The 24,498-nt window shown below is 43.9% G+C and overlaps 1 protein-coding gene across 1 annotated transcript in view; it reads left to right on the forward strand.

Moving 5' to 3' along the window:
• Positions 1 to 24,498, forward strand: part of grin2ca (glutamate receptor, ionotropic, N-methyl D-aspartate 2Ca) — a gene marked incomplete at both ends in the record, with an annotated part of 127,311 nt that overhangs the window by 86,409 nt on the left and 16,404 nt on the right. Inside the window, 4 exons of the mRNA XM_084072387.1 lie at positions 4,107 to 4,275; positions 9,332 to 9,485; positions 11,383 to 11,508; positions 13,257 to 13,486. Coding sequence (XP_083928513.1) covers positions 4,107 to 4,275; positions 9,332 to 9,485; positions 11,383 to 11,508; positions 13,257 to 13,486 — 679 coding nt within the window. The remainder of the gene's footprint in view (positions 1 to 4,106; positions 4,276 to 9,331; positions 9,486 to 11,382; positions 11,509 to 13,256; positions 13,487 to 24,498) is intronic.

Here is a 24,498-nt window from a genome sequence, read left to right on the forward strand (position 1 = left end):
CACCCCAACAGGCCCCCCCCTTGGCCCCCCCCTGCGTGCGAGGCGTTGTGAGCTTGTAGATTGGCTGTTTTTGGCAAAGAGTTATAGGTGTAGAGGGGAAAAAAGGCGGCAAAAGTTTCTCTGAAACTCAATTTTATACAATATAGAGGGGGTCCCTGCTTCATCTCTCTCTCACCAAGGGGTCCTTGGCCTGAAAACGTTGAAGACCCCTGCCCTACTATGTCGTACAAAAGTAGCAAAATAACAGCCGATCTACCAGCTCACAACGCTTTACACCGTTAGGCGGTGCCGCGCTATGAGCTTGTAGATCTGCTATTTTTGAAAAATCAGGAAAATGTGTGCAAATCTTTGAATATTTTTTTTTTTAAGGCGAACATTCTTAACACAAATATTTGCTTCTGGGGGTCCCTGGCACAACATATTTTCAGGTGGGGGTCCGCGACCACATACCAATGTGGGGGTCCTTGGCACGAAAAAGTTAGAGAACCCCTGTCTTAGAGAACTGCACTTGAGTTACAACTGTACTTTGAAAAGACGTTTATCCGGCGACACCGAATCTCTTTGCCAAACATTGCTGCTCTATGAGCTCACATTGTGTTGCGGCACGAATGTTCCCACGACGAGAATATGGATGCTGGGGTTCAAGTTGGTTAATCCGCCTGTTCTTAGTGAAACAGACCGGAGTGGCAACTGTACTTCCTTCCTTCTACACCGAATCTCTTCGCCAGAAATAGCAGAGATGTTTGCAGAATGTCCACCTATTTTTCAGTGAATGTTCGCTTAATTTTCACCTATTATGACATGCCCACAATAGAGACGCCAGGGTTCTTGTGGTTAACCACTTATATTATATTATATTAGTTATTACATTACATTACATTACATCATATTATTATTTTACTATATTATATTATAACTACAGTATATGCTTAGTTGATCTAAGTCCCACAGGGATCTAATACTAGGCCCGCTCCTGTTTTTACCTCAACGCTAAATATCACAGAAAATAGACAATCTACAAGCTCCCAACCCGTCGCGTACGAACGGGTTGTGAGCATGTAGATCTGCAAATGTTTGCCAAAACGTTCGCTTCAGAATAGAGACGCTCTGGGTTCACGGTCCAGTCATGCATGTTTGTCTCTGGAAGAGATTGAAACAAGAAAGAAAGGAGACGGAGGATAAAGAAAGACACGCGTCGACGGTTCCCTCGTTTTGAAAACGAGCCATTTCCGCCAGAGCGACATTCAGCGCGGCCGGACCCTTTTTTTTCCCCCCTCCTTTTCCTTTTCACTGAAGCATGAACGAGGCTTAAAGCAGCCAAATGTCTGAGGAGGAGGCTCGTCTGAGGGAGTTAAGCCCCCCCCGTGCGTTGGCGGCGTGTGGCTATAGGGGGCCCGCACGGTCCACTCGAGGGACGGGGGGTTGAAAGGTTGTGCCGGGGGCTGACTCTGGCTGGTCAGTCCCTCACATAATCCTCCCACATTGTGTGTCTCTCTCCCTGCTCCTTTCCCCCCCTTTGTTTGTTTGTGATTAATTTGTGTGGGATTTGTTTTGGTCCGCCCAGCTGTCCGTCCATCTGTCGCGGCCATGACATAATGCTGCGAGGCTGGCTGTGAGACTCGCCGTCAGCCCAGTACACTCACTCTCTCTCTCTCTCTCTCTCTCTCTCTCTCTCTCTCTCTCTCTCTCTCTCTCTCTCTCTCTCTCTCTCTCTCTCTCTCTCTCTCTCTCTCTCTCCTCTCTCTCTCTCTCGACATCAGAGCAGTGGTGTAAAGTAACTAAGTACATTTACTCAAGTACTGTACTTAAGTACAATTTGGAGTATTTCCAATTGTGTATACTTTTACTTCTACTCCACTACATCTCAGAGGCAAATATTGCACTTTTACTCCACCACAATTATTTGAGAACTTTAGTTACTCTGTACTTTGTAGATATACATTTATTACATTATATAACATATATTAACCACTTTAGCCCTATACTACAAGCTCACAACGCGTTTGCATTGCGACACGTTGTGATCTTGTAGATTTGCTGTTTTCAAACATTTTAGTACTTTTACTTTTGGTACTTGAAGTATATTTTGATGCCAATACCTTTGTACTTTTACTCAAGTAACATTTTTAACACAGGCCTTTTATTTGTTACGGAGTATTTCTACATTGCGGTATTGATACTTTTACTCAAGTAAAATATGTGAGACTTTTTCTACCACTGCTCTCTCTCCCTCTCTCTCTCTCTCTCTCTCTCTCTCTCTCTCTCTCTCTCTCTCTCTCTCTCTCTCTCTCTCTCGACATCAGAGCCACAGCCTCTGCATCCGCGAGGATGCTATGCCTTCTTCCTTTCTTAGAAACCCACTTAAACCCTCTATTCTATTCTTAGAAAAAAAACATACTTAAGATCTCATACTCAGATCTCTTTTTCCCGGCATCTACAATAAATCTCTTTGCCAAAAATAGCACATCTAACAAGCTCGCAAGCTTGCGTTGTGACGCGCAATTTTTGGCTAAGGTTCAACCAGAAGATGTGGTTCAAGTGGTTAACCATAATAATTTATATGCGTTGTTAACTGGGGTCTCCCAGGCTTCTGTAATTGGTCCCCCCCCACCGCCCGCTCTACACCAATTCTCTTCGCCAGATATAACCGACCTACAAGCTTGTAGATTTGCTATTTTCGCCGAAATGAATGCCTATTTTTGCCCAATTTTCGCCTGTTATCAATGTCCACAATAGGGATGCTACAGTTCAAGTGCTTTAGTGTGACTGCGATGCGGATGTGACGTCTTTTCGCCGCACGACACCATCGTCCAAGGGAGTCTAAATCAGGCTTCAGCCGTTCCACTTCTGTTTGATTACATCACGGCCTTCTTCCACTCCAGGCTCGGGCCTTATTTTCATGCATTTCGATTCGAGGAATCATTGATGTTGTTTTCATTATCCCCCCAAAAATTGCTTGGCTCAGAACATCTCAGAGACTGCCCTCAATAGATAACTCATAATGAGAGGTTAACGACGTCTTTTATAACAATCAAACCGGCGCGTCTCAGATCGATGGGAACGGCGCTGCGTTAAGGGAACCCAATAGTCAAACAAGTGGAGTCGCGGAGGGGAAGACAATTTCTGCTCTGACCTCCAAACGTAACCATGTGAAACTATCAGGTCTGTGGGAGACAGTTGGCATTTCATACGCGAGTATCTCTGGGGAGCGGGGAGGAAAAACTCATCGGAGCAGAGGTTGACGTTTCACCTAAATATTCATATTTTTTTCTGGAGCGCTGCCTTCGTATGATAGCCTAATCATACTCGCCCATGCCTCTCTCTCACTCTCTGTCTGTCTCTCTCTCTCTCTCTCTACCTCTGGCTCTCTCTTTGTTTTAGGACTAGGTGAGGTTTTCGCTTTTGAACAATGTATTGTTTGGTCCCAAGTATTCTGCGACAAAAAAAGATTATACATACACTGTTACAATGTTATTATGTCTGGAATGGCTAAGCTTGCAATCTGTATCGCAAGATACTGTGCCTGCCACAGGAACAGAGGGGAGTTGGTTATTTGTATCTAATGGAAAGTTATACTTGTATGCTCTTTTTTACCATAAAAGCGTTTACCAGGTTGCCAAACTTGGTCTATATCTAGTCCGGACTTGTTTGGCTAGTCGTGACTTTTTTTACTTGAGTAAAAGTACAAAAGTATTGGTATCAAACTGTACTTAAAGTACCAAAAGTAGAAAGTACTCATTGTGCAGGATGTCCCATTTCACAAGTTTTCAAATATATAAAATATTTTGAAAATAGCAGATCTTCAAGCTCACAATGCGAAATATATATTGGGCTGAAGTGGTTAATGTATGTTCTGTAATGATAAAAAGTAACTATTAACTAAAGTTTTCAAATAATTTTAGTGGAGTGAAAGTATGATATTTGCCTCTGAGATGTAGTGGAGTAGAGTAAAAGTACTGAAAATTTGAAATACTCCAGTGAAGTAAAAAATACCTCAAAATTATAGTACTTGAGTACATGTACTTAGTTACTTTACACCACTGGTTTTAATAAAGTGCTTTTAAAATTCAAAATGCTCTTTCCCTGTCTCTCTCATGTCACTCCAGCATTGTGGGTCACACGGAGCCCTACACCAAGTTGTGCTGTAAAGGATTCTGCATAGACATCCTGAAGAAGCTGTCCCGCAACATCAAGTTCTCATACGACCTCTACCTGGTCACCAACGGCAAGCACGGCAAGCTGGTCCGCGGCATCTGGAACGGCATGATTGGAGAGGTAAGGGACTGGGTCTATTTCAACGTAATAGGCTCTATGCACAGCAGCCATATTATCACTTCCTTCCCAGGTGTTACCAATGATACTAATGAAGGCTCTGTTCCATTTAGTGTAGCACAGTGGTTTCCACGACCCCCATAACTCTCAGAGTTACACACCTGTAAGGGTCCATTTGGAAGCCAATGAGGGTCCCTGGACCCCAACTGTAGACCCACTGGTGTAGCAGTGTTTCCAGTGGGCCAACATGCACAATATCAGCACCCTGACTCTGTTATGACCAGAATGGAACAGAGCCTTCATTAGTATCATTAGTATCATTGGTAACACCTGTGAATATCTTCATAATATGGCTGTCGAGGAACCGAAATCGGTTCCATCGCATTTGGAACCATTTCCGAAACCGTTTTCATGTGGACTTTCATGTGATTTTTTGAATATTGGAATCATTAAAGGGAACCGTTAAGGAATCGGACCGTTAAAAGGGAATCGTTAAGAAACCAGAATCGTTAAAGAAATGATTTTTTTCTATTCTAAAGGATTCCAAACCTAATCACCTTAAAGGGGAATTCTGGACCATGGTTTTCTTACCTTTTCTATGATGTTATGATATCCTAGGATGAATGGTACAATAGAAACATTTCATAACTCTATCCCGGGTCCGCCACAGCTAAAAACGCGCGCCAATAGGCCTTGCACTAGATAGCTTTTTTTTTTTTTTTTTTTAGATCTGACGTTCATAGTGACAGAACACTATGCAACGTGATTGTCTTGAATGCGCCCCACCGGAAGTCTCGCTAGACGAGATTTCAAATTCCCCTTTAAGCCCAATACATACTCCTCCCGACGTTCAAACCTTTCTGAGTTGACGTTCACTCAGAACTTCTGATGGGCGGTCTCAGACCTCTCAGACCTCTCAGACCTCTCAGAACTCCTGCACTCCCAGATGTCCTGACTGTCCGAAGTAGTTCTGCAAGCCCATTAGAAACAGCACTTTTTTTCTGACGTCGGAAGGAGCTTGTATTGACCCTTACATGGTGCATCCGGCTTTGTCGAGCGTCTATGAACACTTCTGTTGGAATAGACGTGTTCGGGGGAACGAAAGCCGGGCGGGGAGAGTCAAAAAAAGAAAAGCAAATAAATCTGAGTACTTCTTCGACCATGGCTAATAGTGCGGAGCAGAGTGGCCTAGGCCCTGTAAATGTACATCGGTGTGATAAACAGTAATGTGGTACACCAATGGACGTCACAGCGGTTATTAATAGCAACAACTATAATGGTTGGAGGGGTGTGGGAGCTCGTCCGGACTCCACTGGAAATAATCAGTGGTGGACACTGTGGTACTCAAACCGCAGTACTGGAGTCAAAGTATACATACTCCTGGTCAAATAATACTCAACTACAAGTTGCTCAGTCATTTTTGTATTTGAGTTAAATTACTGGAGAATTTGCGTTTAAAAATTAAGAAGTATTCAAAATGACATGTTTTAAAATATATATATACATTTTATTATTATTTATTTAGTATTCAAAACAACAAATTACAACAATGCAATGCTGTCATGAAATGTTGACATTTTCCAAACAAATTAAAATATTGTCCAGAAATGTCCCCCAAAATATCAATAATAGTGATGTAGATCTGCTATTTTCACTACACTTGTGTTTGGGCTTAAGTGGTTATTGGTGAATTCATCATGTACTTTTCCCTATATCTCTGTAGTGGAGTCAAAAGTATAATACTTGTCTTTGAACTGCAGCAGAGTGAACGTCTAATACTCAAGTGAAGTACAGAGACTCAAAACATGTACTCAAGTACAGTACTCAAGTAAAGGTACTTATACCGTCCAACTTCTGTAAACAGTGAGTATTAACATCCCATTCCTTCAGACAACCAATGACCTTTGGTCGGCGGTGATTAGCGGGATGCCCGCTCCCTGCGGGCAGATGCTTTGTCAGCAGAGGCCTTTAAGACCGATTTATAGACTCGCCCGCTCGCTGTGCCGCGTGCCGGAAAACAGCAGATGTACAAGCTCACAACGCGTCGCCCTGCGACGCGTTGAGAGCTTGTACGTCTGCTGTTTCCGGCGTGCGGTACGACGCACGGGCGAGTATAAGTCAGGCATTACGTAACATGGTATTATGCTAGCTATGCGCTGCGATACCTAGTAATGGATTAGGGATTAGGATTGGTGGCAGATCAGCCCCCCCACGGTACCGTGTAGCAACCAAAAGACAGCAAACATAACCCTGGGATAGGCTTTTGACGTGTGCCTACATGTCTTGCAGGTGGGAGTACTGTACTTAAGTACAATTTTGAGGTACTTTTACTTTATTTGATTTTTAGCGGTGCCAACCGCTCTACACTTGACTTTGTCCGTTTGTCCGTCCGTATGAGCCTGACGGCAAAGAAGCAACACATACAAACACACGCACACACACACACACACACACACACACACACACACACACACACACACACACACACACACGGACTTGGACATTGCCTATGCCATCTCTCCTCTCTTTGGCCACATGTGCCACTGCTTATCAAAGAGGGGTCCAGGGACCCCCAATGATGTTATGTCCGTCCGCCCGTTTAGAGCACGGGATTTCAAACAGCTATAACTCCAGTTCACAGCATGCCACCAAGTCCTAATTTGATATGTGGACTTAGACCACCAACAGGGACGAGCATGAATTGCTGAAGTTATCAAAGCGGGGTCCAGGGACCCCCCCCGTATGTTATGTCCGTGTAAGCACGGGATGATGTCCGTGTAAGCACGGGATGAGCACGGGATTTTAAACAGCTATAACTCCAGTTTGCAGCATGCCACCAAGTCCAAATGTGGTATGTGGACTTAGACCACCAATAGGGACGAGCATGAATTGCTGAAGTGATCAAAGAGGAGTCCAGGGACCCCCAAGCACGGGATGAGCACGGGATTTTAAACAGCTATAACTCCAGTTTGCAGCATGGCACCAAGTCCAAACTTGGTATGTGGACTTAGACCACCAATAGGGACAAACTGTAATTACTTAAGCCCCGCCCCCTCTGTCTGCCCATTGGCTGGCCTTTAAACAGCCATAACTCAAGCTCACAGCATGCTAGGGAGTACAAATTTGGTAAGTGGACACAGACCACCAATAGGGACGAACTGAAATGAGTTAAGCCCCGCCCCAAAGGCACCGCTTCCTTCACACAGGGTGTGATTTTTTTTTCATACTTGATAGTTCTACTCACTGCATCTCAGCACCAAATATTATACGATTTTACTCCACACCACAATTATTTGATAGCTTTAGTTGCTATGGTTACTGATTAAAGGGATATTCCACCGCGCCTCAAGCCGAAATCAGGCTGATCCGGTGCGTCTCAGGAGCGTATATATATATAACTGAATAAAGAGGGCGCTGGAGCAACTCGGATGATTGGAGCATTTTTATTTTAATAGCAGGGTGCAAAGCTATTAAAATAAAAAGGCTCCAACCATCCGAGTTGTTCCAGCGCCTTCTTTATACAATTAAGCCCCATCTTATACTTCAGCTATTCAAAAACAGCCGATCTACAAGCTCACAAACCATCTTGCATCGCGAGCCGCTTAATACATCCGCTATTTTTGAAAAAGTTTGACACATTTTCCCAAAAATGCAGCCCCACCTTTGCCAGCTGAAACATCAAAATGATGATTAACACATTAATGCATTACTAAATACAATCAAATAATGGTGAAATGAAGCAAAACGCATGATGCATGCATTATGAATACTTGAGTTTTTGTACTCTATTATTTACTGTAACACTTGGTTCTCAATGACCTCATGCACACCGGCTCCGAATTTACCGTGCGGCGATGCGATGCGGCAACGCGTTTTTTTTTTTTCAATCGAGCCCAGTTCGATTCGTGCGTCTTTTCGCATGCGGTAAAAACTCATTGACTAATCGCACCCTGTCTGCAAAGGCAGAACCTTTGCTTCAGTAATAAAAAAAAGAAAACAATGGGAGTACTGTCTCCGCCGGTGTCAGCGGTGAACGAGGCGGTACATACATCACCCCGGCGAGGCACAAGCCTTTGTGTGTCACCATTACTCGTCGTATACGAGATCTATCCCAAAGGTCACCGGTGACCCTCCCCTTATTATAGCCCTGTTGGACAGCGTTCCAAATTTAGGATGACGCACGCCGAACATATGTGCACCCCCGCCCCCCACCCCCTCTCCCATGCACCCCCCCCCAGTGGGGGAAAAAGTACTCAACTGTTTTACTTAAGTAAATGTACAAGTAAAAGTCCGGAATTAAAAATGTACTTGAGTAAAAGTACAAAAGTATCAGCATCAAAATGTACTTGAAGTACCAAAAGTAAAAGTACTAAAATGTTTGAGAAAATAAACTAAAATATTTGAAAATAGCACATCTACAAGCTCACAAACACGTCGCGATACGACGCAACACGTTTTGAGCTTGTAGAACGGCTATTTTCAAATAGCCTAGATATAAAATAGGGCTAAAGTGGATAATGTATGTATTATAACGTAATAATTTATATCCGCAAAGTAACTTGTAACTAAAGTTTTCAAATAAATGTAGTGGAGTAAAAGTACAATATTTGCCTCTGAGATGTAGTGGAGTAGAAGTAAAAGTAGACAATTGGAAATACTCCTGGAAAGTAAAAGTACCTCAAAATTGTACTTAAGTGCAGTACTTGAGTAAATGTACTTAATTACTTTACACCACTGCTTAGAACCCACTTAAACCCGCTATTCTTAGAAAAAAACATACTTGAGATCTGGGGTTCTCCTTCCATTCCGACATCTCGCCACTCCGACTAGTGGCTTCCGCGTGCGGTTAGGGTTAGGGTTAGGGTTAGGGTTAGGGTTAGGGTTAGGGTTAGGTATAGGGTTCGTTAACGTCGGAAAGGCGACATGTCGGAAAGGCGAAATGCACCCTTGAGATCTTTGTACTTGGATCTCTTTTTCCCTGCATCTACAACACATCTCTTTGCCAAAAATAGTCTACAAGCTCCCCCCCACACCTCTACCACTCTACCTTGCTCCACAGGTGTTCTACAAGAGGGCCGACATGGCGATCGGGTCGCTGACCATCAACGAGGAGCGCTCGGAGATCATCGACTTCTCCGTGCCCTTCGTGGAGACGGGCATCAGCGTGATGGTGGCCAGGAGTAACGGGACCGTCTCGCCCTCCGCCTTTCTAGGTGAGCTAGCCGCCTGCACGCATGTCCATGTTGTCTGGGTGAAGAGCACATTTTTTTCCCCCCCGGATGTGTTTTTGTCTCGCCTTGGAAAATACAATCACGCACCGACGCGTCTGACTAAGGGAATATGTCAGATATGGAGGTGTCAGTGAGCGGTTCAGCGGTCTCAGACTAAACGGATGCTACACAGCAAGGTCCTCAGTGTTGATTTAACTCTGAGAGTGTACCAATGTAACCAAATGGACCCGTAAGGGTCCTTTTGGTTACATTAGTACGCTGAGTTACAAAGTAATAAGTTCAAACTGTGTAGAGAAACCCGTTGTGATCACACAATGCCTAACTGTTTCCTTGACTAAGTTGAATTTATGCCACTGTAAGTAGAGAAGCGCTGCCTGAAGTCCAGAATCCCCTTTGGCGAGCGGTCGTTGTTGGGTTTCCCAGGGTTTCGAATCCGCGTGGTTACATCAGGGGCTTTCTCATGGTGGGGGCTTCAGAAGGGGGTGTTTATAGCAGAGAAGTCCTGCATGAGCACTGAGCAATGGTGCCCTGTAAGATATGGCTGTACTGATGAGAGCAACTCAACTAATACTTTTAGTAGGGTTGTTACCAGAATCAGAATAAACGTTATTGTCACATCACAGGTTTGTGTGTAAATAAGAGGGTGACATTTTTTTTTTCAAGCTAGCTCTATTATTTTCTGATGTTTTTGGGCGGTGCCAGCCACACCCCACACTTGACCGTGTGTGTGGGTTTGTCCGTAGGTTTGCGGACGGCCTCAACATGTTTGTGTCTGGCCTCAACAGCTGCAGCTGATTGCAACACAAAGATGCAACCAGTTACACTAATTAAACACAAACAGGAGTGCAACACATGCACATAATGAACTCATCAAAGGCATCACTCACTTGACACTGGGTGTGATTTTTTTTTATAGAAAAGGTGAGGAAGGGTAGAGAAAAAAAGCAAGGGGAAAAGCACAGGGTAGAAATGGGGAAACAAAAAAAAAGTTATGTACTGTACCTTCATAGACCTATGTAGCCGTACATGAGTCTAGATATGAGGTAGCAGCAGCAGGTGTAGCACTGTACAGTACATAAGGTGCAGCACTAGAACAGTAACAGATGTGGCACAGAGGACTTTGTGCAAAAGAAGAAAACAAAAGAGACACGCTCAGAGATTATTTTATGTGCTCTTATTGCTGAGCTGACCTATTTTTTTTCTCCTACAACAAATGCCATAATACCGCTGGACATGTGTTACAGTAACAATTAGGCTCTCGGGGGCGGCCATAGCTGAGTGGTTAGTGAGCCCGCCTAGGGAGCCAGAGGCCCTGGTTGCCCCAGGTTCGATTCCAGGCCAGGGCAGCATATGTGTCGATGAAATGTAATTTGTCCCTGAGCAAGACTCTTAACCCCTAATTGCTCACAGGTTCTCATTGGAAACAAGACCGCAAGGACTTTCATGAACGACCTGTTAAAAGGAATTATCCTTATCCTCTATGCTGCAGCAGCCATATTGGAAATAAATTGGGCCTCTTCATTACTTCCATCACAGGTCTTACCAATGATACTAATGAAGGCTCTGGTCTATTCTGGTCAAACAGACCATATTTATCCATTTGCACTTTTTTTAAATTAAAAAGTTTTAGAACCACTGTTCTACACTAAATGGATCCATTTAGTGTACAACAGTGGTTCTAAAACTTTTTAATTAAAAAAAATATGATAATAATGGATAATATAATTATGGATAAACATGGTCTGTTTGACCAGAATGGAACAGAGCCTTCATTAGTATCATTGGTAACACCGCTGAACCTATTGGATTACGTTTTGAATGTTGAATGTTGCCTTTGTGTCTTCCCCCTCCTCCCTCCCCCCTCCCCACTGTTGTGCAGAGCCGTACAGCCCAGCGGTGTGGGTGATGATGTTCGTCATGTGCCTGACCGTGGTGGCCCTCACCGTGTTCTTCTTTGAGTACTGCAGTCCGGTCGGGTACAACCGCAGCCTGGTCTCCGCCAAAGGTGAGTATAGTGCTGCGTTATTTTGACAATAATTGTTTTATCCTACCATGTCACGTTCTGTTATCATTGGTTCTCAATATGCCGTTTTTTGGGGGTCTCCCAAGGGTTCTTGAGGGGGTTCAGAGGGGGTCCCCAGTTAATGATTGATGGTTAGGATAGGAATCAAATGGACACTTATGGGTCTGTAGCTCTTGAGGGCCCTATTTTGCGCATCTTAAGTACCAGGTCTTATGACTTCACTTAAGACCTGGAGGCGTGGCCAATGCTGCTTCGCTATTTTTGAGTGGCCAAACAGCATTGGCCACGCCTCAAGGTCTTAAGTTAAGTCATTCGACCTGGTACTTAAGGCACGCAAAATAGGGTCTGAGAGTGTACAAATGGAACCAAATGAAACATTATTTTGGTCTAATTCAGGGGTCTTCAACAGGGGGTCCGGGACCCCTAGGGAGTCGTCAGGGTTACTACAGGGGGCCCGCCAAATCTTTCTGTGATATGTTTTTTTTTTACCTTATCCACTTGAAACCTAGCATCCCTTTTCTGAGGAGAACGTTAGCCAAATATAGCAGATCTACAAGCTCACAACGCCTCGCGCTGCGAGACGTTGTGAGCTTGTAGATCTGCTATTTTTGGTAAAGAGGTATAGGTGTAGAGGGAAAAAAAGAGCAGACCGCGTAAACAAAAAAAGTTGAATCTGAAACGCAATTTTATACAATATGGGGGTCCCTGCTTCATCTCTCTCTCAGCTAGGGGGTCCTTCGGCTGAAAACGTTGAAGACCCCTGGTCTAATTTATACACTCTCTGAGTTAAATCAGCACTGAGGATTGTACCGTGTAGATTGGGGTCCCAGAGATAAAACATGGTATCCGTGGACTAATGCATATCTTGAATTTAACCACATGAACCCTAGCGTCCCTGATCTGGGCATGTCTTCAAAGGTGGAAGTTCAGAAGAAGAAAAAAGGCAAACATTCAGAAAAGAAAATAGTAGATTCGCTGTTTTCAGCAAAGAGATTTGTCCGTTTGTTTGGGGAAAATGGATGATATCAAGTACAGACCCTTGTGGTACCCCAGTCAACAAAGTGGTTTAAGTCAGGGGTCTTCAATGTTTTCAGGTCAAGGACCCCCTAACTGAGAGAGAGATGAAGCAGGGACCCCCTCTATATTATATAAAATTGTATTTCAGATGCTGCTCTTTTTTCCCTCACACACCTATAACTCTTTGCCAAAAATAGCCGATCTACAAGCTCACAACGGGCGTTGTGAGCTTGTAGATCTGCTATTTTTGGCTACAGTTCTCCTCAGAAAAGGGATGCTAGGGTTCAAGTGGTTAATGTAAAAAAAGAAAAAAATCATATCACACAAAGATTTAGCGGACCCCCTGTAGTAACTCTGAGGACCCCCTGTTGAAAACCCTTGGTTTAACCCTTTAAGACCGGGAACGCATCTGTGTCACTTTAGATGTCTTTGACCATTCAAAAATAGCAGATATACAAGCTCATAGCGCGGCACCGAGTGCCGCGCTATGAGCTTGTAGATCTGCTATTTTTGAAAAATCGTGAAAATGTTTGTTTAATATTTTTTTCCGAAAAACTGTTAGGATTTAGATTTTTTTCAGAAGCAGCCTCAGGTCTGGTTAAGTGGTTAAAAAAAAGTCACTGATTTGGGTTGTGGTCATCTGCTACTGTACTTGCTTCGCTCGTCACTGTCGTTGCATAAATAACCAAAGCGCACCCGCTCTCTCCCCCCAGATCCCGGAGGTCCCACCTTCACCATCGGGAAGTCGGTGTGGCTGCTGTGGGGCATCGTGTTCAACAACTCGGTCCCCATCGAGAACCCGAAAGGAACCACCAGTAAGATCATGGTGCTGGTGTGGGCCTTCTTCGCTGTCATCTTCCTGGCCTCCTACACCGCCAACCTGGCCGCCTTCATGATCCAGGAGCAATACATCGACACCGTCTCTGGACTGAGCGACAAGAAGGTACTTACACCTGCTAAAGGGCCAAACATCGTGGCGCACCTTAATGTTAAATTGACAATAGAAAAAGCCTCCAATATGTAAAACAAAAACATATTTTGGAAAATAGTCTGAAGTAAGGCGATCTGGGAACCCATTTGGTTCGATTTTTTTTCTCCTTTGTTTTTTTGTGGGTACCACCTTTTTTTGTGTAGAGACAGGAACTTGATTTGGCTCCTCCCCTTTCTTAGTCCACTTCCTCCCGGGTGCTTCTGTGCTTATTCCTACCAACAACAACACTATGTTTGGGGCAGTGGTGCTCTGTCTTGAGAGATTAGAAGTAAGCTAAAGTATAGTACATGATTTTAACATGCTTGAACATTTTACATTTAAGGCCTAATTCCTACAAATAGCTATAACACCTGTGGCTGGCCAGTCATTATGAGCACAAACAAGAAGTTTAATGGTACATTTTGGTCCGATAACAATATACCATTTTCCATTTTCTAAATTCTTAACTTTCTTTTTTACATTTTGGAGAAATTAACCAATTTAATATTGAGTGCTCTTTTAAGTCTGAGCGTGTACAACAGTCCAGTTGTACACTTTCAGAGTTAGAGATGGATAAGTTTAACACTGATGATTTTACTTTTGGTTTGTTTGTCTGTCTGTCAGGTTAGTGTTATAGGGATAGTCTAAAACTTTCAACGGCCAAGGTCAAAATTTAGCCTCACAACACAGCATTGTGTCTCTGAGTGCTTTTATACTGTACCGGCATTCCAGTTTATTCTTCGTGTGTGTGTGTGTGTGTGTGTGTGTGTGTGCGTGCGCGCGTGTGTGTGTGCGTGCGTGCGTGCGTGCGTGTGTGTGTGTGTGTGTGCGTGTGCGTGTGCGTGTGCATGTGTGTGTGTGTGTGTGTACGCGCACACGTGTGCGTGTGTGTATTCATTGTAGGTAAACATACTATACTGTACAACCCACAGTGCTGTTTGATGTTAAGCGTCAGCCAAAACAAATAGAGAATAGAGAGGCCTATTCTAAGTGCATATGGAGCAGAGTGTTGAGCAAACAGAATACTTTCGGTAGCACCAAGAGATATACAGTACCAGCAGGGAATACAAATTCACTGACTGGCAGACTCACCAGGTTCATGACTTTGACTTATTGTTCCATTGTAATTCCATCCACAGTGTCTGTCTGTCTGTCTGTCTGTCTGTCTGTCTGTCTGTCTGTCTGTCTGTCTGTCTGTCTGTCTGTCTGTCTGTCTGTGTTAAATCACTTTTACCCTTGCCTCTTACATCTGAAAAAAACTAAGACCCCCCATATGTGCACACATCTTGTACGACACATAGTGAAAATAGCAGATCTACAAGCTCCCAAGGCACCGTATCGCAACACATTGTGAGCTTATAGAGCTGCTATTTTCTCTATACGACCCAATGGGCCTGATTCAATAAGCTGTTTGCGCCCATATTTTGAATGTAAAGGAATTTACGCAACTTCCCACGTTAGTAGACTGATTCAATGATCTTTATTTGTTGGTGAATTTTGCGGGAGGTCCCCTCTTTCTCAAGTCTGCTCCGAGGCTGACTTACACGGGACCAAAGCTTGCGTATGTCATTAGAATGCCTTATTCTTCATGAAGAATCAGTAGCACCAAACAGTATCAAACCTCAAACAAAATACGTATGTGCCCAACATTTGTCAACACATTTAAAACATAAGGAAAAATCATGTCAATGAGCTATTGCTTGGATGCATATTATAACCTAGACATGATGCAAATTCAACCAATTTGTATTATTTTTCAGTTGACGCATTTAGAGCCGAGTTAGAGCCTTCGGCTTGTTTGCCATTTTTGCAGTTGGGCTTTCAGGCCAACTCCAATGACGCACTATTAATTTAGAATATTGATTTGAGCACATCACATGATTTAGTCTTACCCTGATGAGCATACAGTATGAAAGATGTGTCCATTAAACTCCATTTCCAATTCCGATGTAGCGGAGGGTTCGCCCAAAGGACAGAATCCCGTCAGTAATCAATAAAGCTCTGATAAAAATGTTTGGATATTGCAGCAGCATCTTTTTTACCTCGGCTATGGTGAGTGAGCGATATTCAGTAGAAAAGGGCTTATATAATGTCCATTCCGAGTTTTATTAGCCTTTAATTGGTCGTAAAGTTAACTTTGCAAACAAACTTCTTATTTTCATTACACGCGAGAGTTGGCTATTTACTTTGTTTAATCGCGCGAGGGACTCGCTTGCGCTGATTTACATGTTGTTCTGTGGTGTGGTCTGTCTCATTTTGTAGCGTGATGACGTTTCTCATTTGACGTTGTATATTCCCGGTTAACTTTTATGGTCTTAAATGGGGTGTGGAGCAATGCAAATGATCTCCCACATGAACGCGCCTCTGACTGTCAAAAAAATAAATGAGGAACACATGTGATCCTCACATTTCACTGATTTACACACAAGTTGTTGAATCGCACCTCAGTTTTTGCTTAGAGAAAATAAACCCTCCTTTAGTCACTTTATTTACACGTTATTTACGACCAGCTTAGTGAATCGGGCCCAATGACTTTGTGCAACAAGTTTAAAAATGTTGGACTACCTCCAAAACAGACAAAGCCTTAAGTCAACAGACCCAGACAGCAGGTATGGAAACACTGTGTAGGCTATTACACAGTGGTGTAAAGTAACTAAGTACATGTACTCAATTACAGTACTTAAGTACAGTTTTGAGTCCAATTGTCAGTACTCCTTTCTACTCCACTACATCTCAAAGGCCAATATTGTATTTTTTTCTCCACTACAATTATTTGAAAACTTTAGTTACTAGTGACTTTGTAGGTTTTGATTATTATTACAAAACTTCACTTCAGACCTAAATATACATTGGCTATTTGAAAATAGCCGATCTACAAGCTCACAACTCGTCGCGGTGCGACGCGTTGTGAGCTTGTAGATCTGCTATTTCAATTTTCATTTTGATACTAATACTTTTGTACTTTTACTCAAGTAAATGTTTAATTCCGGACTTCAGAGTATTTCTACATTGCAGTATTGATACTTTTACTTAAGTAAAAAAAAAAATAGTACTTTTTCCACCACTGCTGGTGTATTACATCATGTAACATCAAACATGGCTTCCCTCCTGCAGCAGCAGAGCCATGTGTGTGATTATCATGTCCAGTAGCCTATCGGGAGCCCTGTGGGACGAACGTGCTTCAGAACCACTGTGGACGAGCAAATCCACACTAAAGCTTCAGCAGCAGCCATGATTTGTCTTCTCTTTGCTTCTGGTCACGCAGGGATTAGAGAGAGGAGAGGCCCGAGCTGTCCACTGCTCCTTCACTATATTCTAGTCCGACGCCTTTACTATTCTTCCCACGGTACGACCATTATAGAGCTCCGGGCTTTGTGGACACAAAGCAGAGAGAGAGAGAGAGAGAGAGAGAGAGAGAGAGGGGGGGGGGTGGGGTTGGACATACTCAGTTCCATTGGGGGAGGGATATCCCCCCCCCCCACTTTTGGGATGAAGAAAAAAAAGAAACCTCCGGCATCTGAACTTCATGGAGTACATTTTTTGTACCGAATTAACCAAATGAATGTAACTAAAACACCCCAAAATGTAACAAACCCGGTAAAAAAAAACACATTTACGTGAGCACGTGCACACACACGGTTCTACAATGCTCTCTGCGTCCGAGAGAGAGAGAGAGAGAGAGAGAGAGAGAGAGAGAGAGAGAGAGAGAGAGTTGGGCGTCCCTTATTTCCAGGACAAATAAGGGGGGTGCTCCTTCCATTCCGACATCTCGCCACTCCGACTAGTGGCTTCCGCGTGCGGTTAGGGTTAGGTATAGGGTTCGTTAACGTCGGAAAGGCGACATGTCGGAAAGGCGAAATGCACCCCAAATAAGGGACGCCCAGAAAATGATAAAATCTCACTGTATTACCACTGTGCCACCCGTACAGTTTTCTGTATGTATTATATTAACCACTTGAACCCCCCATATTCTGGGGGGAATTCCCCAGAAAAGACACTAGTATAGAGCCCTGAGGGTCTCCGGTTACACGAGGTGTAACAATAAAGTAAGTGCATCGAAAAATCGATTTTAATTTCCCACAATCTACTATATCGGTATGCAAACAGCAACATATTGTACCATTTGACTTTGTATCGTATCGAATCGTTTTGCCATGCAAATAATCGATTTTATCTTTACTAAGTACTTGCATTTAGCAATTTTAAGAAGAAAAAAGAGAAAGAGGGGTTTAATTACTTTTCCATTACATATCGCTACACTTGGTTTATCGATAAATGTGTGTAATCTCTGTGTTCACGTCAAGTTGCGGGTTTGTCCATATGTGTTCAAATACAATGTCAATATATTTGCCAGAGAATCACTGTGTTTACTTATTTATATCCATAATAGTAAAGTTTTCCCTTAAAAAACCTGCTCTATCCACACGTTTCACACAGATTTTTTTGTTTGCTAAATAGTTACTGTATCAATTTTAAATCATTGAATCGTATCGCATCGCCATGAATGAACCAATATCGTCCATGTATCGTAGCGTCAACCATGTATCGTGATGCGTATCGTATTGCTGTTAAAATGCATCGTTACACCCCTACCATCTAACTATATAAATGGCGAGCAACTTCCGCACCCTCGGTGGTGACACCCCACAGCTCTGTTATCGGATAAACAACGCACCGCCAGACCACATGTCGCCTACTGACTCGCCACGGCGGCCGCACTGAATTTACGCCTCGCGTAGGGGACATCTCACTGTTCACTACACCTATTCCACCGCGCAACATAATTAATTCTACTCACCAAATGTCGGACAAAACGGAAGGGGAGCCAGCTTCGTACCGTTTACCCTGCGCACGACCTCATCACCACAACAGCAGGCAGCCGCTGCGGGGTTTTTTTCCTTTTTTTCCAAACTTTTTTTTTGGTCACCATTTTCTCCAGGCACCATTTCTGGTGTAACGTCGGGTGTTTCTTTTCACCAGCCAATCACCTTTCACGTTGCCACGTCCGTTGCCACGTCGCGCTGACGTACGCTAAACAAGCGCTGCCGTGCGCACAATGCAAACGAGCCCAAAGGCGCGCAAAAATAAGCCGACCATTGCTTAGACACAAAGTCAGACCTGGCAACGCAGCCTACGCCAATCATGTGTGAGAGATCTACAAGCTATGGGGCAGAGACGCCACCGTATCTTAGCAACAACTACAGCGCTCACTCTCATTGGTCGTGTCACGCTAAGAGCAGTCTCCAGACAATGGCATCGCAGACAGCTTGCTGTTACTGCTGTAGCCATCACAGGCAGTTGCAGCACGACGGACAGGGCGCTGTGATAGCTGCCATGTCGCTAACGCTAACCTGGTTGTCATGCCTGCAGCGGCTGTGCAATCACTTTGTCAACAATGCACGTTCGTGTGGTGAATGTCTATATTGCTGCTCAGTTCGTCCATTGTAGATGGTGTATGTTTGTGTGTGTCTTCTGGAGAACTATGTAGCTCCACAGCTCCACAGCTCCACAGCCCCCCCCCCCCAAATACACGTACTCACAACAACACCAGGCGGCCGCCATCTTGCAGAAAGGGCTGCCATTCGCCAGCTTTCAGAAAAACAAGCAACCACCTTCATATTTTTTTTTTTTTTTTTTTTTTTTTCATTTTGGAAATTTTCATCCCACGATTTCCGCGCGGACCACCAGGGGGTCCGCGGACCCCCTGGTGGTCCGCGAAACATACAAAATATAATTTCTTCTACTTATTTTTCATCCTTTTGTAACTTTTACATTACACTTTCTTACTATTTCTTTTTTTTTTTTTCCCTTTTTGCAAATGTTACTTAGACAATTTGTCTACCCCCATATACACACGCCCACGCGGGCCCCGTGCGCGTACATGCCTCTAACAGCCATAATCCCCATCTATACTGCCCACTCTCTGCTGCAGCTACACGGATATAGACACAGGGACACGGAGGGACCAACAAACGCAAAGCCCCGTGCGCGGCTGGGGTTGAGGGGGGCGTAGCCCCCCGAAACTCTAGTTTACCCATATGGGGTTTAAGCAGTGGTGGAAAAAGTACTCAAATTCTTTACTTAAGTAAAAGTAAAAAATACTGCAATATAAAAATGCGCTGTTACAAGTAAAAGTCCGGAATTCAAAATGTACTGGAGTAAAAGTACAAAAGTATTGGTATTAAAATGTACTTAAAGTACCAAAAGTAAAAGTACTAAATATTTGAAAATAGCAGATCTATAAGCTCACAACGCGTCGCATCGCGACGCGTTGTGAGCTTGTAGATCGGCTATTTTCAAATAGCCTATGAATTAAAATGGGCTAAAGGGGTTAATGTATGTTTTATAATATAATCATTTATATCTGCAAAGTAACTTGTAACTAAAGTTTTCAAATAATTGTAATGGAGTAAAAGTACAATATTTGCCTCTGAGATGTAGTGGAGTAGAAGTAAAAATACTGGAAATTGGAAATACTCAAGTAAAGTACAAATACCTCAACATTGTACTCAAGTACAGTACTTAAGTAAATGTACTTAGTTACTTCCCACCACTGGGTTTAAGTGAATAAATAGAAGGGCATTGTGTAATGCCTGTCCCACAGTACATGCTACCACAGGCGGAGGCTAGGGTAGATGGAGGGAGTTTGATCAGTGGACAAGCTGGCGAGATGTGCTGAGCGTGTAGGAATGACTGATGGTCTGATTAAACAGACTGCGGAGATGAACCATTAGGATGGCGGCCATAATGTGGCTAGAGGCAAAAGAGGGGCTCCGGCCTGAACTACCCTGATGCTCCTTTCCTTTCTGACTAATGACTGTATCGTCTCTGACTGTCGGGTGGAAACCTCGTACGTCCAAAACCGTAACTTTTCAGGATTCAAAATTAAAAATTTGCAAAAGTAGCAGATCTACAAGTTCGAAACGTGTAGCAAACTTTGATACAGTTGTTTGACGCTCTAGTGTCTAGTATGATCACGTAGGGTGTTCATTTACGAAAATGACACCAAAAGTTCGAATATGGAGATAAGAGGTCTATGCCGGACAGCAACGTCTATAGATTCATATCACTGCCGTTGGGCCCAAACCTTGTATGTCCAAAGCTGAGGTTCCTGCCCAACAGCAAGGATACATAGCACTTTTTACGAACGCAGGGTTACCGAAGTGCTGCACAAGGAATCTAAAGATACACAATACAAGCTAAGAAACATAAAACAACGGCAACAAAACACAATAAATAAACACAAAAAAGAGACATAAATCAATGATGAATTAATTGTATGATGAAGTCCGGCATTAACACATTCACTGCCAGGGGCTTTCTAATGCTGGCAGGTAGTTTCTGGCAGCATTTTTAAGCATTCTGGGGAAAAAATTCAAGAACCACCGAATATTTATCTCCAGTATGATCGATCCCCTAGATGGTTGCTAATCAGGGATGGTTTTACTGTGCTTCTGCGGAAAAAAAATATATATATATCATCGCGACCTCCCGTTCTCTTGTTATACCCAGTTGAAAATAGCATGTGTCGCCAAAAATACATGGTAAAACACAGGAGCTGAGATACAGGATTTTCTCCGTCAATGGCAGTAAACGGGTGGATTTTAAATGACGGAGATCTCCGTCAATGGCAGCAAATGTGTTTTGAGAAAAAAAAACACCAAAAGTTGAAAAACGGGAGATGCAAACTTTCTGCCCGACGACAACGGTATTTGAACAGAATTCAGCCAGACTTACAGTCAGGGACAGGGAGGACGGTGCATTGTTTGCCCAGCTGTGCGGGGACATCTCAGCTAGGGATGATTCAAATGAGACACGTGGACCGCTGAGGAAAGTGACCTTGCATCAAAGTGTCTCAGAGGACAAAGTGAGGGAGACGTCGTAAGGACACTCGGGGTGCGCTGATCTCCATCTAATGGACACTTCCGTCGTGAGCTCATGTCCTCATGTATGGATATAGTGAGGACAAGTCCTCGTGGTATAATATGCAAAACACATCATGTTGGCAGTGGTGGAAAAAGTACTGCATTTTTTTACTTAAGTAAAAGTATCAATACCACAATGTAATAGTAGCCTACTCTGTTACAAGTAAAAGGCCTGTGTTCAAAATGTTACTCGAGTAAAAGTACAAAAGTATTGGCATCAAAATATACTTAAAGTACAAAAAGTTAAAGTACAAACCATATTGAAAATAGCAGATCTACAAGCTCACAATGTGTCGCATCGCGACGCGTTGTGAGCTTGTAGATCGGCTATTTTCAAATAGCCTAGGTATAAAATAGGACTAAAGTGGTTAATGTATGCTTTATAATGTAATCAGTTACAGTATATCTGAAAAGTAACTAGAAACTAAAGTTTTCAAATAATTGTAGTGGAGAAAAAGTACAATATTTGCCTCTGAAATGTAGTAGTAGAAGTAGAAGTAAAAATATAGACAATTGGAAATACTCCAGTAAAGTAAAAGTACCTCGAAATTGTACTTAAGTACAGAACTTGAGTAAATGTACTTAGTTACTTTACACCACTGAGGACAAGTCCTTGTGGTATACGCAAAACACATCATGTCGGTGGCACGTGTATGCCCTCTATGTCACTACTGTGTAAACAAAACGGACCCCCTCTCTCTCGATGTAATCAGGTTTTGGGTGGGGGGGGGGGGGGGGGCGTGCGTATAGCGAGTGTCGTGTCAATGGAGTCGCGGAATATTATGATTTAGAGTAGTGTAGGGCGACATTACAAAAGGAGCCGCTCGCGAAAACCTTGGCCCTTGCCAACCTCGGCGCGTGATTGCGTCCCATTGCAATTTTGCATGGCGAACAAACGGAAAGAGACCCCCGGTCACCTCTGGAAAGTAATCTCGCCCTGATATGAGGGCGCAACAGAGGTCTGTGCGTTCGTATGTAAGGCCGACCCCCCCCCCCCCCCCCCCCTCCCCATTCAAGAAGGCAAGGTTTATTGCAAAGCAATCTCCATTGTAATCTCCAGTGTAATGATATACTCTAGTTGAACGGTTGTCAAAATATTCGTGCCCAAGGTACGCCAAAGGGCAAGTCAAACACGCCAAGGCTCGCTTGTATTCATATGGCGAAAACAGACGATCTAACAGGCTCACAACACGCGTGCCGATTCTTCTTGTATACGTAGTTGTTTGGCAACAATAATGTGTGGCGGTCACAAAATCGGAGCTAACTATACGCACATCGACAATACTGTAGGTGCTGCTCGGTTAAAAGCATTCAAATGTTAAAGAGGTAGAACCGACACGACAACACATAGTAAAGACGTCTTTATCTGTAAACAAACAAAAAAACACAACCTTTTCGCCACAGTGGCCTTAACGCCCCAGCTGACTGTACCACTTTCTCCTCTGTCTCTTTCTTGTCAACATGTAGACACCAGTGACTCTTTCTTTCCAGTGTCTTTTGTTGAGATAATGAATTCTGAACTCCCCTGAGTCCCCATCTTTAAACCAATCCAGTGACTTTGATTGGTGCAGGGCTGAGCATGGATCAGGTTGTACATACCATCATTTATTTATGTCACTGCAGATAGTCTACATATTACATATAAAATCATCCTTAACCCTTAAATGCAATTCATTATTTCAATGGACTAAAATCTTGTTTTATTTGATGGCCTTCCTGCCCTGGTATTTGGCCTTTGTGCCCTCAAAAATGGAATGCGTTTATCATTATGTTTTGGAGATCGTCTGATCCGACCGACTTTTCCACTCAGAAAACTACTCCCTCAGAGGCACGGTGGCGCAGTCGGTAGCCTCACAGCTAGAAGGTCCTGGGTTCGATTCCCGCCGGGGACGCTGTGGGCACTGGGGGCGTGTCTTCTCCTCCGTGTCATCAGCGCCCATACCCTATGTGGGTGCAATACGTTAGTCCGACAGCGCATTCCTCCGACAGCGCAGTGCTCCGACATTAAACAGTAAACCCGAACCAAACCCGCACCCTAGCCCTAACCGCACGCGGATGCCACATAGTCGGAGAAAAGGTCTGTCGGATTAACGCATGCCTCCCACCCTATGTGGGGTTGGCGAAAGGGCCTACTCTGTGTGGAGTTTGCATGTTCTCCCCGTGTCTACCAGGGTAGTTAATAGCCTCACAAAAACATGTAGTAATCCTGGTCGCTATACCGCCTCCCCCCTGGTCAGCCGGGGCGCCTGATGGAGGGGAAAGGAACTGGAATAACGCGTTCCTTCCACGTGCTACGTCCAACCGGGGAAACTCCCCCCTGTCAGGTGACAAGAAGGTCAGTTGGCTCTCATGCATTGAAGGAGGCATGAGCTCGGCCCTGGGCTCCCTAGGCTGGTGGGGGGAGTGTAGCGCCCAGGATCACTTAGACAATTGGCACCGGGTGAAAATGGGTTACAGAATCGTGGGATAAAAAAAAACGAAAACCACTCCCTTGAGTCCTCTGCGATATGCACGGCGAGTTTGAAATCGATTGGGCCCATACATGGGCAGGCCTATACATGGGCATATCGGTCGGATTGGCGGGTCTGGTCAACCGCCTATCCAACTGACTTGATGTCGGGCACGGCACTCCCTCAGATTTGACCTCAATCGGTCGGACGCTTCGCGACAATCGCGAACTACAGACGCACAGACGGTCGCAGATTTTAGAGTAGGACGTGGCACTGTTAGAAGCAAAGATAAAGGACCCTTTAAAAAAAGGGATCAATTAAAAATAAATGTTTAGTACAGACATGGGGTGGGGGGGGGGAGGGAGCATGGCACAGACACAAGGTTAAGTTTCTGAACATTGCGTCCTCTAAATCACAGAATTAGAAGTGCAAATTAACACGGGGAAAGGCTAACGAGATAATTGACTGAACAGCACTTGAGGGCATGGGTGGGAATCAGAGGATAGCGTGCCTGGTGTGTCTGCGAGGTTGGATGGAGTACATGGACTCAAGTACTGCGCTTGAGTCCATTTTGAATGTGTTTTTACTTTACTTGAGTATTTCCACTCTT

Source organism: Gymnoscopelus microlampas (assembly GCF_963454915.1).
Source record: "Gymnoscopelus microlampas genome assembly, chromosome: 11".
NCBI classification, from domain to species: domain Eukaryota; kingdom Metazoa; phylum Chordata; class Actinopteri; order Myctophiformes; family Myctophidae; genus Gymnoscopelus; species Gymnoscopelus microlampas.